Here is a 15,534-nt window from a genome sequence, read left to right as displayed (position 1 = left end):
ACCGGTGACAATCCATGGTCAGAAGACAGAAATAGTTCAGTCTTACAAATATACTGGCATCCATTTTGACGGTAAATTAAAGTGGAAAACGAACAGTGAGTTTATCTTGAAGAAGACAGAGTCAAGATGATTCTTTTTGAGGAAGTTAAGTTCCATTGGTATTAGTAGAAAGCTTCTTATGTCTTCTATCAGGGAATTCTGACCAGTTTTCTGTTCTATGCAGTGCTCTGCTGGGGAGCTAATATCACCGTGGATGATAAAAATAGGATTTATAAAATGATCAGAAAGGCCGAAAGGAATAATAAAATGATCAGAAAGGCCGGTTCAATTATTGCTTTTACTACAGATTCTCTTGAGGTTTTTGTGGAAAAGAGAACAAGGGAAAAATTGAAACTGATTTTGTACTTTGAAGGACATCCACTAGATGGTATTTGTGTTCATTTAGTGGGAGATTAGTAATGCCTGTGTTCTACAGAACGATGTATAAGGTCTTTCATCTCTACTGCTGTGTGTAATGTGTATTTGAAATAACTGTGTTGTTGCTCAGTTATTTATTGTGTTGCCTGCAGTTTACAACGGTGGCGAATGAGTTGTTGATGGATTGTGATGTTGTGTCTGTTGTTTCATTTAATGTGTTGTTTTTAAAGTACAATGGTGGTCCAAATGAGTTGTTTCTTAACCTAACCTTACTTCCACAAAGTAAATTGCTCTTTCTTTAGAGTTAGTGGGTGGCTCTGAAAAGAGCCGTTGGGGAATAAAACAGTAGAGTTTTACTTCTTAGGAGCTGCCTTTTTAGGCTTGGCAGCAGCTTTAGGCTTTGCCGCCTTGGGTTTGGTAGTCTTGGCCTTTTTGGGGCTCTTGGCTGCTTTCTTAGGCGCTGCGGGCTTCTTTGCCTTCTTGGGGCTCTTCGTCGCCTTCTTGGCGGCTGCGGGTTTCTTGGCCTTCTTGGGCGATTTCTTAGCGGCGGGCTTCTTTGCCGCTGCGCTCTTGGGTTTCTTGGCAGCAGCGGGTTTCTTGGCCGCGGGCTTCTTCGCTTTAGGAGCTGCTTTCTTCACCGGCTTCTTCTTGGTCTCGGTTTGCTGCTTGTTGAGCTTGAAGGAGCCGGAGGCGCCGGTTCCTTTGACCTGCACCAGGGTGCCTTTAGTCACCAGGCTCTTGATGGCGAGCTTGATGCGGGAGTTTTTCTTCTCCACGTCGTAGCCGCCGGCAGCGAGAGCTTTCTTCAGGGCTGCGAGAGACACGCCGCTCCTCTCCACGCACGCAGACACGGCTTTAACGATCAGATCACCAACAGCTGGACCTGCTTTCTTGGCTTTAGCTGCAGACTTCTTCTTGGGCGCTTTGGCCGGCGGGGCGGCAGCAGCTGGGGCGGTTTCTGCCATCTCTCTCTGTGTAGATTTACAGTAAATCAGACGCACTCTAGTTTAAGCAATGAGCGACAACCGAGCGGCGCTGCACTCTTATTTAAAACATGAGAACCTTATAGACTCAGCCGGCCCGCTGTGCGCCCGCTCGCGCTTGTGTTTTCTTCTCCTACATTTAAGGGCAAAACTCGAGTGGTAAAATAGTTTGGCGCAGTAGAAACAAAGTGAACACCAAGCAGAGGTTCTTGGCTTTCTGTGGAGACTAAAATACGCGGCGAGGAAATGTGTCTTTTGCCCCGGTCAGATCAAACTCAAGGCGAGCATCAGCCACAGAACAAAGCCGCGTGTGCATTTAATGCCTCGTTTAAGTGGAAAAGTTGATAAAAGATTAAACTCGTCCTCTGTGTGTTTCAGAAACAGTTTGAAAGTTAATTTAATTAAATGAGCAACAGTGAAGGGCGTGTGCAGTGTTTCATACAGTGGTTGTTTTAGGCAGCTTGAAGCACGAACATCCGGACACTTCGAGTCTGTGACTCATGTCTGGTCAGGAGATGATCTGTCATAATACTATTAGTAATAGTAATGATAATAACTCAGGTCGGAGAGTTATGAATAAGTGTATATGAATTCATAGAAATTAGCCACCACTTTGCCAAAATAATATATAATATAAAATGAACAGTGAAAGTAAAGCCTCTTGGAGCAAACCGTTCATCAAAGATCCTGATGATCTCAAGGTTGTTAGATCATGCCTCCATGCCAGATAATTAAGATCCAGATCCTGTCAGAAAATATCTGTTGTGTCTGGTAACAGAACTAGTCAGCAGACTAATCTAATACCTAAAACCCCTTAACAGCAAGTCTTGTCTGGTACCTAAAACTGTATTAACAGTCTTCAATCAGCTGAGAAGTTGACTGAGCAAAGCCAGAGAAGAGCAGAAGCAGGAGACGAAGTGATGATAAAAAGGAGCAGAGTTTACTGAATAATCTCAGTTGCGTATGTTTCAATGCTCAGACTTCGTCTGACCAGCACAAATCCAACAAGTGTTATTATTCCAAAGGCTATTTAAAATATTAGTAAGCTTAATATATATAACATCATCATTTATTGGGTACATTCTTTTAAAAAGTCAAGTAAAAAAAAATAAAAAAAAATATTTATTTTAATAAAATCATCATTTATTGGGTACTTTCAATTGGGAGGTGGTTGTCCTGAACCATAACCCTTAAATTTCAACTTAGGAAAATGATATTGAAATAATTTTTGCATTTTATTTTTTCCATTGTTGTTTTTAAAACTATCTTTTTGATTATTTTAAAAAGTGAAGTAAAAAAAACAAACAAAAATAAAAACATTTATTTTATTTTTTCTTTGTAAATTATGAAACTTTATGTAAAAAAAGAAAAAAATGTGTCCCGCATTTCCACATCACTACCGAAACAGTGCTGAGACTGAAATTAACAACAGCCCTACATTTATGATCAGGAAATATTTATGTCTCTCTCGTAGCTACAGAGTGAGTAGATAGGACCCATCATTTTGAGGTAAATGTGTTCAAAATCTGTGTGTAACTCTAAGGAAGCAACCACCTGCTTACACAGGAAGCGTGCTGGGGACTATTTTCAGGCGTGCGTAATATCATTGCGCCTGCTGCACCCATGATAGGGCAGCAAAGTTCCTTGATTATTACACCGGAATGAGAGTATAGTTCCAAGCCATATCGGCCTAGAAAATCACAACTTTTCATTTTCCGTTGGTCTTTGAAAATTCTGTAACGGCCGCAGCTATTTCGACCAATAAGAGTCTTGTTGCTATGCCTAATAGTTAAAACAGCAACCAATCATGCATGAAACAGTAAATTTGTACCTTTGACATGAGAACTTTTATGTACCTTCATTTCAGTTGTACCTTGAAAGGTACCAAACAGTATCATCAGAGGTCTTTACTGTACCATTAAAGGTACAATTATTGAAAAGGTACAAAACTGTTCTTTGAGGAACATTATTTGTACCATCGTGTACTTTTTTTCTGAGAGTGTAGAAGAAAGAAAATATAATAACAATTTAAATTTAAATAGTGTAATGTGTGAACATTTGAATCACAGTGTTTAACATAAACACACTTGCTGAGGGTTACTGTGTGGACAGTAAACACACTGAGGTCAGACATAATACACATATTACACACATTATACACATTCACATTCATTCCTTGGCAATATTGTATCTTATATGATTTCATTTCATTGTGACCATACCAGTAATAAAAGACCTGCTGTCTCTCAGGCTGTGAAGTGCATAACACCCCCCCTCTCTCTCTCTCTCTTGCTCGCTCGCTCTCTTATTATTAAAATGTCTTATAATATTGTTTTTATTATATACTATTATTTTTTAAATTACTTTCATGCATGGTGTCCACTACAGTGGACAGATATTTGAAAGCCAATTTGAACCATTTAAGTTGTAGCACCATTTCCCAACCACCAACTGGTGAACCCCCAAAGTGTTGTCTACGATTACATTTAATTGTTGTCTTTGTATCTCTTTTTTGTTTTGAGATATTGCATAATGTATTCAAAAAGGCGGAGGGAAGAGGAGATGCACCAATTACCATATGTGCTAAGTGTTAAATCCTTTTATTTTCAGAAAATCAGACAGGTACAAAAAATACTTTTCAACTAAATAGGATGCCAGAAATACTTTCATCCAGATTTTAACTATATTTTTCTTGTACGTTTTTTCTGTGGCAAAAAAATATATATCTGTCCACTACAGTGGACGTCATGCACCAAAGGTATGGGCCAGGCTAGATTCTACCTTATTTTGTATGTTTTATTAAAATTATTATATAATTTACACTTGAATGGTTTTACTGAACAGAAATATTAAACAGTCTTCAGATTTTATAATTTATTGCAACGGTTATGTCAGGGTTATGGACCTGTTTTGTGTTTCTTTGTTCCATGTACTCCATGTCCTGGTTTTCTCATGTGTTTCCTTATGCCCTTATTTGGTCCTTCCTGTTCCCATTATGTTTCCTGATTAGTTCATCATTTGTCTCCAGCTGTGTTTTGTTAATTATATTCATTTGCTCCAGTATTTAAAGTGTAGTCTGCCCTGTCTACCTTCGTCTGGTATTGTTTATGTCAACCTCCTCTGCTGCCTGTGTTTTCCTGGTTTCCTTGATGTTATTAACGTCTCCTTGTTGATGTACTCCTCGCGCCCTCACAGTAGCGATCGTGACAGCTTACAGTCTATACTTTTTTTTTTAGGTCATATAAAAGTGTAGGCAGGTATAGATGTACTGTATGAGTGGAGGTATGTGTGTGCATGATTGTGTTCAAGTGTGTGTTGGGAGGGTGTGTGTGTGCTTGTATTTCTGGTCACATGTGTAGAATAGCCCACCACCCACACACCCCTGCCCCATACACACACACTCTTACCTTTTGTTTGTTACACTTTACTTTTCTGTGCTGTCATGACATTGTTATTTAATGTTATTCATACCATTTTCTCGTAGTGAATGTTTTAAAAACATGTTTTTTAAGACAACATATTAAGTTCTATTGATTCACTTTTTATACCTTTGATGCAGGGTGTCCACAGATATGTAGTGTAACTCCCTCAAAATAAAATATATTGACAGTTATTGGCATGATTTTTCACTTGTTTAAAAGTAAAATAATTTAATAATTCATGCATGAAAGGGTAATATACAGTAAAGGGCAGGTTTAGCTCTTTAATAAATGAACTACATAATAATTAATCAATATTATTAATGAATAGTAATCATATTTAATAATGTAATAGATAAATTAACACATTTGTTGCATGTTTAATTATTTTATAGTATTGTTTAATACATTTTAGTATGTTTTATAATACATTTTAGGCCTACATATATTATTAGCTATTTTAGTTTTTATTTTAATTTATAGTAATTTTGTTTCAGTATGTGCATTTGTCATTTTTAATGTTTTGTTATATTACAGTTCAGGTTTAATTAGTATTTTCAGTTTTGGTTTTAATTACGTTTTTGCTTTTGTTTTGTTTTACAGTTAATTGTATTGCTTCCACTTAAGTTGATTTCATTTAGTTGCAAAGACAACATTTCTAAGTTTTATTTATTTTACATGTTTCATTTAATATTTCTATTCTATTTTATTTCCATACCGGTAATAAAAGACTGTAAAAATGCAGCAAAACAAGTTCCCTTACAGTGAAAAAGTAGATAGTGGGGCATGTATGTAATTTTACAGTAACATACTATTAAATGTACAGTTTTTTGGGAGTCTAAAAGAAAAAATCATTTTATAAATTACAGAAAAAAAACATGAATTGACATTTCCATTTTTTTTTTTTTTTGCATTATTTTAGTGTCATGTGTATAATGAAACTCAGCTGTATTCTGTGGGGTTCTCAGCTTACTGTTTTCACACAGAATAACCTTACAAGATGTAAAGTCTTGTAATAAATAGTAAATACACAGATTTCCAGGCTCAATGAATCACATTTATAGTTTGCCGTTGATTGATGTTAAATGGGACTGGCTTACAAACACCTTAGATTTCCTGTAGTTTCTGGACCATGAGACACTAAAGGTTTGGATGTAGACCGTCTACGTGACAGAGGACAGATACACGGCCTTCAAGTTGACACTTCGTCACACACTGAATGAATGACGCATTTTATCAGTTTAAATGAATCAATTAGCTCACTTCTCAAACTCTGACCTATAACGAGCACTGAGTTTATGCCTTAAGGATCTACGTCACTGACACCCACTTAAAACATATGCTCACACACACAGTAAACACATGCACAAACACACACACCTCACCCACGCGGTTTAATAAATCTAATCATCAGGTCAAGCATGCTGGATGCTCCAAAACAACACACATGCAGAAATATATATCAATACAAATATACACGCAGAAGCCCAAACAAGAGAGAGGTCATTAGCATTTTAAGGATTTTAACATATCATGATAATTAATTTACTCTCAAAATTCATTTGGTTTTAGAGGTAATAGTTATTTAGGATATTATTTGAAATGCACTCTTTAGAAAAGATAATTAATTAATTAGTTCATTGATACATTTTTAATATGTAATGCATTTATAATTTAATCATTTTTTGTTTGTTTTTATTATTATTATATTTTTTTTCAGTGGTGTCAGAAAAAAAAAAAAATTTTGATTTCCCCAAAGAACCTTTCAGCGAACAGTTCTTAAAAGAACCTTTTTTTTCTCAGTGTGAAGAATATTAAAAAAATCTAAAGAACATTTTCTGCAATTGAAAGATTCCATGGACGTTAAAGGTTATTCATGGAACCATCAATGCAAATAAAGGGAAATGTGATAAATTTGTGAAATAAAAATTAGTTTTAGTTTAGTTTTAACTTAACCGTTTAATAAATGAATTGAAACAATTTAAATTAATTACAATTATTTTATTGAATAATTAATGAATAATTATGATTATTAATTAAAATAATTAATAACTAATAACATGAATATTTATTATAATTGTAGTAATATTTAATAATTTAATAGCTAATACTTTCGTAGTACATTTCATTCATTAAATGATAGTATTGTTTAATATAATTTTATATATGCTATATATTTTTATTGTTCCTTTTTACATTATTGTATTTTTGTTCTGTGTTTTTCCTTTTAAATTCAACCCTTGGTTAATTGTTTCCCTTTTTTTCTTTTTCTTCTTAATTTTAACCTTTGGTTAATTTCAACACTTTGGTTATAAACAATATTCTAATGCTTAAAAATGGTGTTGCTTTCACCAATAGTGCTCATCAATGTGCTTGTTAGGACTCCTTATCATGCATCAAATGGAAAATGTATTTCATTTAAACGAACTACCTGCTTGAGCAAACAAACTTCAACAACATAACAACTGCAGCATAACCTCAAATACTCTGACGTGTTGTTTTAGTAATGAAGAGAGTTTGTTTGCTCTATTTTTCTGAATGTGTGATGTTGTGAACGTGAGAGGCCAGCTGTCTGACACAGGTTAGAGCCGGTTGGCGGGAAATGACGGCGCGTGTTTGGCCCTGCAGGGCTGTTCCCAACAGTAATGATGCAGGTGCGAGGGCTTTGTGTCTGACGGTAAAGCCGGTGTTCTGAAGGTTTGTGCTACCCCAGGGGTGACCAAACTCGGTCCTGGAGGGCCGGTGTCCTGCAGAGTTTAACTCCAACTTGCATCAACACACCTGCCTTTAAGTTTCTAGTATGCCTAGTGAGAGCTTGATTATCTGGTTCAGGTGTAAGTTCTCCGTCGCTACGACGGATTTCCGTTAATTGCAGCAAGTCTACGACGGATTTCCATCAATTGGAAAAAATGAGGGGAAAAGAAACATGTAGCGCGTTGTTGTTTTTCTGCCGGTGTTCTGACAATGTGCTCCCCTTTCAGATTTTGCTACCTCCCATTAAAACAGATGGTAGCATAATTCGATAGCGAAAAGTGCTACCTATCAGATTTTGCTTCCAGCATGATATTAATTAGGTGTGAGGCTTTATTAACATGTACACCTACCCCAACCCTAAACCTACCCTTACAGTAGGATAAATACAGTGTTGGTAGCATAATCTGAAAGGTAGCATTATTTGTCAGAGCACCGGCAGCTACATCTGTCCTTTGATATTAATGTGCACCGAAAACAATGTGTAGCCTCACCGCACACAGAGCGGCTGAGATAAAGTAACCTGTGCTTGACATTATAACATTATATGATTATATATGAAACAAATATATGACAATATATTGCAATTAATTAATTCATGTTTTTAATGGTTTTATACAATTACAAATACAGCCAAGGGGTACATTAGGATAAACAATAATACATGAATAATAATAATAATAATATCAAATTATATTATTAAAAACAAAATGTTTACAAATCATAAATTTTACAGCGTTCGTATTTTTCAAGCATAATTTTTTTTATATACATTTTTGAGCTTCTGTCTTTAAAATTAAAATGAATTTATATATTCATATTCATTCTTATCATTTGTGTCTTATCGGTTTTAAACACGATTGGAGCGCGTGTATTTTGGCCACGCCTCCTCATCAGCTGACAGCGCGCGTGACGCACTGTACTGACTTCCTAGCGAACAACACAAGAGAGCGGAGCATCAGAGTAAAAGTATGTGAATTAACGGTAAGTGTGTTTATGAAACTACAGCCGGTGATCATGTCCCTCTCGTGATCTGGTATCTGTAAGATGTGTGAATGAAGATCATTCAATGTTTGATCCGTACTTCCGGCGTTTTTGTTTACCTTCTGCTATAACAGTGTAAAAGCACCGCTTGTAGTTTTAAAAACGGTGCCATTATGTGCTGAATAATAATAAATAACAAATATAATTATAATGCAGATGTTGACAGATCTGGTTGTCCGTTTACATGGGAGGTTTCTTTGTGTGGAAAATATGTTTGACAGTACAAAGTTAAATACTATGTCATAAAAAGAGATAAAATGTGTTCAAAAGGGCAATGAGTGTTAGGTCATTGTATGTAATGGATGTCAAGTCAGTTTATTTGTATAGCACTTTTAATAAAACATATGAAAAAGTACCTAAAAAGTGCACAATATTGACGCTGTCATTATTATATAGGTGCTGAAGAATAGGCTAATCATAGAATATTGCCTTCAGAAAGTGTGCATCATATAAGTTTTTATTATTATTATTAATATTATTTTATGGAAGTACTTTCTGTTTTGCATGCAGTCTGTTTGGGTTTGAGATGTCCAATTAATAAATTAAATCAAAATGATTCATTTGAAAACCTTACATTACTGCGTTACATTAAGTTGTCACAATACATAATAATCACGTTTTATTTTCTTATTGAAGTATTTTCTGTTTTTATGTGGTGTGTGTGTGTGTGTTGAAGATGTCCAGAGGATAAAGTCAAACCAAGATGATCCACTAGCAAGACCTGATAGTTCTGGTTTCTCTTCACAGGGTGTTTTTAAGTTTCGGGGTGGGATTTCGGGAGAGATGCCGTCTAATAAGAGTGTCTCAGATGCCCCGATCACACAGTTTGTGAACTGCAGGATACTGAAGGATCACAAGCTGCAATGGTAACATATGATGACACACTTCTGATTTCTTTACAATTATGATTATAATTTTATATTGTAATTTTCTTAACGTAAGAAGTTTGTTGCAAACAGTACAGATTCACATGCATTCTCACATATTAGACTGGCCTTTACAATGTTGGATAATATAAATGTTAATGACTTGGTGTAATTATTTGTTCCATATAAAAAGCTGGTTAAAACTTTATGAGCTGTAATTGACTCCTGATGAAATCTGCACATTTTCTACAGTGATTTTGAAGGGAAATCTTTGTGTTTATAGGGAAGACCTGTGGGTTCGTGAGGGCAAGATTTTGAACCCGGAGAAGCTGTTCTTCGATGAGGAGGGTTTTGCGGATCACAAAGTTGACTGTGCGGATAAAATCATTGCACCTGGATTCATAGATGTACAGATAAATGGTAAACAAGACTCTAAAAATAGCATAAGACTAATGTAGAAGTACACAGCGGGTTGACATTGTTACATTCACCAGTTTATGTAAAAGTCTCTGTGTTCTTACTGATATCTTGTAATGCTAAGCTCCTCCCCTCTTCTCACTCATAGGTGGATATGGCATCGACTTCTCCCAGGCCAGCAGTGACATCAGAGGAGGCGTGGCTCTGCTGGCCAAAAAGATTCTAGAACACGGTGTCACTTCCTTCTGCCCGACCCTTGTCACGTCTCCACCAGACATATACCATAAGGTACAATCTGTACATCAATAACCACTCTTCATCAGGGATGTAACGATTAAACATTTTGTCCAAGCAATAATAAAAGGACACATTTAATTTATAATTTGTCTTGAACCTCATTTTGTAAAAAAAAAAAAAAATCGTGAATCGAATTGTGAAATCAAAATCGTGAATCGAATCGTGAGTTGAGTGAATCGTTACATCCCTACTCTTCATTAGTCTCTTGGATGCTCAACCACACACACAAATACATCTCTGCTCTTTTTCCTTGAGATTTTATAGTATCTGAGATTGTATCTAGGAATAAAATGTGTTGGAATAATTATGTTTTTGTGCTCAAAACTCATTCATTTGATCAAAAATACAGTAAAAACAGTAATATTATGACGAAGACTGCATTATTTGATCAGACATACAGTAAAAATAGTAACATTATGACCAAGTCTGCATTTATTTGATCTAAAATACAGTAAAAGTAGTTATATTATGACCAAGGCTGCGTTATTTGATCAGAAATACAGTAAAATAGTAATATTATGACCAAGGCTGCATTTATTTAATTAGAAACACAGTAAAAATAGTAATATTGTGATCAAGGCTGCATTTATTTTTATTAGAAGTACAGTAAAACAGTAATATTGTGGCCAAGGCTATGTTATTTGATCAGAAATACAGTAAAAAATAGTAATATTGTGACCAAGGCTGCATTATTTGATCAGAAATACAGTAAAAATAGTCATATTTATGGTCAAAGACTGCATTATTTGATCAGACATACAGTAAAAATAGTAATATTATGACCAAGTCTGCATTTATTTGATCTAAAATTTAGTAAAAGTAGTTATATTATGACCAAGGCTGCATTATTTGATCAGAAGTACAGTAAAAATAGTAATATTGTGGCCAAGGCTGCGTTATTTGATCAGAAATACAGTAAAAATAGTAATATTATGACGAAGGCTGCATTTATTTTTATTAGAAGTATAGTAAAAATAGTAATATTGTGACCAAGGCTGCGTTATTTGATCAGAAATACAGTAAAAATAGTAATATTATGACGAAGGCTGCATTTATTTTTATTAGAAGTATAGTAAAAATAGTAATATTGTGACCAAGGCTGCGTTATTTGATCAGAAATACAGTAAAAATAGTAATATTATGACGAAGGCTGCATTTATTTTTATTAGAAGTACAGTAAAACAGTAATATTATGGCCAAGGCTACGTTATTTGATCAGAAATACAATAAAATAGTAATATTATGACCCAGGCTGCTTTTATTTAATCAGAAATACAGTAAAAATAGTAATATTGTGACCAAGGCTGCATTTATTTGATCAAAAATACAGTAAAAATTTTAATATTTTTGGTCAAAGCTGCATTTATTTGATCGAAAATACAATAAAAACAGTAATATTGTGGCCAAGGCTGCATTATTTGATCAGACATACAGTAAAAATAGTAATATTGTGACCAAGGCTGCATTTATTTGATCGAAAATACAATAAAAACAGTAATATTGTGGCCAAGGCTGCATTATTTGATCAGACATACAGTAAAAATAGTAATATTATGACCAAGTCTGCATTTATTTGATCTAAAATTCAGTAAAAGTAGTTATATTATGACCAAGGCTGCATCATTTGATCAGAAATACAGTAAAAATAGTAATATTATGACCAAGGCTGCATTTATTTGATCAGAAATACAGTAATATTTTTGGTCAAAGCTGCATTTATTTGATCGAAAATACAGTGAAAACAGTAATATTGTGGCCAAGGCTGCATTATTTGATCAGAAATACAGTAAAAAATAGTAATATTGTGGTCAAGACTGCATTTATATGATCAAAAATACAGTAAAAACAGTAATATTGTGAAATATTATTACAATTTAAAATTACTGTTTCTATTTGAATGTATTTTAAAGTGTAATTTATTCCTGTGATGTAAAGCTAAATTTTCAGCATCATTACTCCAGTCTTCAGTGTCACATGATCCTTCAGAAATCATTATAATATGCTGATCTGTTGCTGTGTTGTGTTGCAAAAAGTTGTGCTGCTTGATCTTTTAGCACCAGTAATGTTGCTGTGTTTCTCTCCACAGGTCATTCCTGAGCTCAAAGTTCAGGATGGAGGACCTGAAGGGGCAGGAGTTTTAGGTAAGATGTACACAGATGTAGTGTGCACTGTGCACACAAAATAAATAGACTTTATTAACTTTCTTCAAATGTGTGTTGACCAGGATTATTAAACTAAAACTGAAACAACAAAAAACTTTTTTGTTACTTGAAATAAACATTAACTGAAATACAGTACCATATAAAAACATTTAAAAAAAATTTTTTGTTAAAATTGATTTACCAAAATAACTGAAATAAAAACAAAATAGATATATATAAAAAACTAATAAAATGACAAAAACAGACAATAAAATTACTAGAACTAGAAAAACAAAATGTAAAAATAAAAGCTAATTCCAATCATTGATAAAAAAAAAACTATATTAGGACCTCAATTATAATACTTCAAAACTAACACTGGTGTTGACATTTCTTTAGTTGTGTTGATATTTTATTTCATATTTGATTTGATTTGTGCAGATCTTTTTTATGCTCAAACAGCAACATTACAGACTAACTAAAGTTGAAAAAGTGAAAAAGCATAATAGGACCCCTTTAATGATTTTACTCCCGGTTGTTTCAGGTATTCATCTGGAGGGGCCGTTCATCAGTGAAGAGAAGAGAGGCGCTCACCCTCCGAAGTTCCTCCGCACTTTTAAAGCAGGTGGCGTGGCCGACCTGATGGAGACTTATGGGCACCTGGACAATGTCGCCATGGTAACCCTCGCACCAGAACTAGCCAATAGCGTGGCAGCAATCCGTGAACTGTCAGGAAGAGGCATAGCTGTGTCACTTGGTGCGTATGTAATTTCTTATTTCTTATTTATTTCTAACTAATTTCTCAACTGGCTGAGCATTTCTAAAGTGTTTCTCTGTCCAGGTCACTCTATGGCTGATCTCTCTCAGGCTGAAGCGGCTGTGCAGCATGGAGCCACGTTCATTACACACTTATTTAATGCCATGTTGCCTGTTAGTATCACACACACATTAATGGAAAGGCATACACACACATATGCACATTTAGTAATTAGCAGGTAATTGCATTAGATCACATACTGTAAGTTTGTGCACACATATACATGTTTAAAATAACATCATATTCCTAGTACGCTACCGTACCATGAAAATAAATCAATTTAATCATTTTAAAACATGAATATGCATACCATGAACGATGCATGCTATTTTGTTTTGTTACAGTTTCATCATCGAGACCCAGGCATTGTGGGATTGCTCACAAGTGATCGTGTTCCACCAGGTCGGACGGTTTACTACGGTATGATCGCAGACGGGATACACACACACCCTGCAGCGCTGCGCATCGCACACAGAGCTCATCCCGCAGGTATTCACAAACACACACAAAACTACAAACCTGTACATAATACTGACTATATATGACAATACAAAATAGTTTAATGAAATGCATGTCAGGTTTTCACTGTATTAAAGTTACTCTGTGTGTATGTGTGTTGGTGGCAGGGTTGGTGTTGGTCACTGACGCTGTGACGGCGATGGGTCTTCCTCCCGGTCGACACACACTCGGACAGCAGCAGATAGACATCCAGGGGCTTCACGCTTATGTCGCAGGTCTGCGTCATGTTGTGTCTGCTTTCAGTGTGGAGCAAGTTAACACAGATGCATCTTAAATTTGGTGACAAATTGTTTGTATGTCAGTTGAAGCAGTGTTGAGTTTGACAATTTCTATTTACCTTTTTTTCTTTTTTTAGATAAATTCGATTTAGAAAGTGAAAGGCATTTCAAACCATACCGAAAAGTTTGAGTAAAATTCTTTGTAATAATACTGTTGCAGGTTGCTGATTGTAGGGTTGTTTTAGAGCATTTTTAATTATTGTTTGAATATTATGTTATTTAAACTACTGAATAACAAGGTGCAGAGTTAAAACAGATATAAGTTTGGGGTATATTCATAAAGAAAAATAACAGTTTTTTAAAGAATATATTTTAAAATGTAATTTATTCCTGTGATGCAGGATTACTTCAGTCTTCAGTGTCACACGATCCTTTGCTGACTCTTTGATGAATATAAAGTTCAAAAGAACAGCATTCATTTGAAATAGAAATCTTTTGTAACATTATAAATGTCTTTACTGTCAATTTTGTTCAATTTAATGTGTCCTTTCTCAGTTGAAAGTATTCATTTCTTAAAAAAAAAACTTACTGACCCCAAACTTTGAATGTTAGTGTATTTTAGAAAATAAGATTTTGGAAAAAAGTATTTGATTGATCCATATTATATTGTATTATTTTGTGATATTTTATCATACATTTTTATTACATGTTATTTTACTGTGAAATGCTTTGCGTGGTATTATTATTTATTGCTCTTAATTATGAGATGATTTTGAGTGTTTTGTTTACGTAGATTTGTGGTGCTATACAAGATAAATTTCCCAAAAATTTTTTATAGCATGTTTTTATTCATTCGTGATTTCAGGCACTACAACTTTGAGTGGCAGTATTGCGACCATGGACATGTGTGTGAGACACTTCAGAGAGGCATCAGGTCAGTGTGTGTCAAGTGTGTCTGATTACACTCGCATGTTCACTGTATAGGAATCCCGAGGAACTGGCTGCAGGTTATACCATTATAGTACTATGTGTGTCCATCATAGAGGTTTTATACTGGTGTGTGTGTGTGTGTAGGTTGTACAGTAGAAGCTGCATTAGAAGCTGCATCGCTGCATCCTGCTCAGCTGCTGGGCATCAGTCACAGGAAGGGAACGCTGGAGTACGGCGCTGATGCAGGTATAAATGTGTCTTTCTTTTGGGGCTTATTTAAAAAAAATTTTTTTTTTTTTTTTTTTATATTTTAAAATTTACATAGTTGTTTATTAATTCTTTCCCCGCCATTGACGAGTTATCTCGTCTTTTAGAAAAAAACGCTTCCCCGCCAAAAGCCCTTAAGTGTATAAGTTAAGTTTACTCCAGCGGCTCACTCTCGTGCACAGCCGACGATCGCAAAAGGGAAACCCCTCTTCAAACTCATCGGCCAGATCCACCTGCGATCCCCACGAGCTCATTCCCTTCCGTGCTTCAGCAGCGGCGGGTCCTGAATCGCGGGAAGCATATGGCTGCCCCTCTTTCCTCCTTTTTCCTTGGAAAAAACGCTCGCAGTGCACGTCGATTGTTTATCTATTTATCTATTTATACTATAGTCGCACCGGTAGTGACGTCATGGCTGTCGCCGGCCAACGAGTTGGTGTTTTTTCAATGT

At 35.2% G+C, this 15,534-nt stretch overlaps 2 protein-coding genes across 3 annotated transcripts in view; one reads left to right on the top strand and one right to left on the bottom strand.

Annotated features, from left to right (window-relative positions):
* Positions 1 to 592: 592 nt before the first annotated feature.
* Positions 593 to 1,433, bottom strand: LOC107753770 (histone H1-like). The gene has a single exon (XM_016569986.1). It carries the CDS (start codon positions 1,380 to 1,382, stop codon positions 771 to 773), a length of 612 nt encoding a protein of 203 aa, XP_016425472.1. The 5' UTR covers positions 1,383 to 1,433; the 3' UTR covers positions 593 to 770.
* A 7,025-nt stretch (positions 1,434 to 8,458) lies between these two features.
* LOC107753757 (N-acetylglucosamine-6-phosphate deacetylase) overlaps positions 8,459 to 15,534 on the top strand; it is a 10,614-nt gene continuing 3,538 nt past the window's right edge. The window contains exons 1-11 of one of the 2 annotated variants that reach the window (XM_016569974.1): positions 8,459 to 8,539; positions 9,362 to 9,480; positions 9,764 to 9,900; positions 10,046 to 10,185; positions 12,281 to 12,335; positions 12,880 to 13,092; positions 13,177 to 13,265; positions 13,497 to 13,641; positions 13,779 to 13,886; positions 14,755 to 14,823; positions 14,964 to 15,065. In XM_016569974.1, coding sequence (XP_016425460.1) covers positions 9,398 to 9,480; positions 9,764 to 9,900; positions 10,046 to 10,185; positions 12,281 to 12,335; positions 12,880 to 13,092; positions 13,177 to 13,265; positions 13,497 to 13,641; positions 13,779 to 13,886; positions 14,755 to 14,823; positions 14,964 to 15,065 — 1,141 coding nt within the window. In that variant the 5' untranslated portion in view covers positions 8,459 to 8,539; positions 9,362 to 9,397. Of the gene's footprint in view, positions 8,555 to 9,361; positions 9,481 to 9,763; positions 9,901 to 10,045; positions 10,186 to 12,280; positions 12,336 to 12,879; positions 13,093 to 13,176; positions 13,266 to 13,496; positions 13,642 to 13,778; positions 13,887 to 14,754; positions 14,824 to 14,963; positions 15,066 to 15,534 lie in introns of both variants that reach the window. The other variant, XM_016569973.1, reaches the window with a different exon arrangement.

This window comes from Sinocyclocheilus rhinocerous, unplaced genomic scaffold (assembly GCF_001515625.1).
Source record: "Sinocyclocheilus rhinocerous isolate Xijiao unplaced genomic scaffold, SAMN03320098_v1.1 scaffold51, whole genome shotgun sequence".
In the NCBI taxonomy this organism is placed as follows: domain Eukaryota; kingdom Metazoa; phylum Chordata; class Actinopteri; order Cypriniformes; family Cyprinidae; genus Sinocyclocheilus; species Sinocyclocheilus rhinocerous.
Note: the sequence above shows the minus strand (reverse complement) of the source record. Positions and strands in the feature narration are given on the sequence as shown.

Coding starts and splice junctions, on each gene's coding strand:
- LOC107753770 (XM_016569986.1), bottom strand. CDS start 1,382: ATGGCAGAAACCGCCCCAGCTGCTGCCGCCCCGCCGGCCAAAGCGCCC.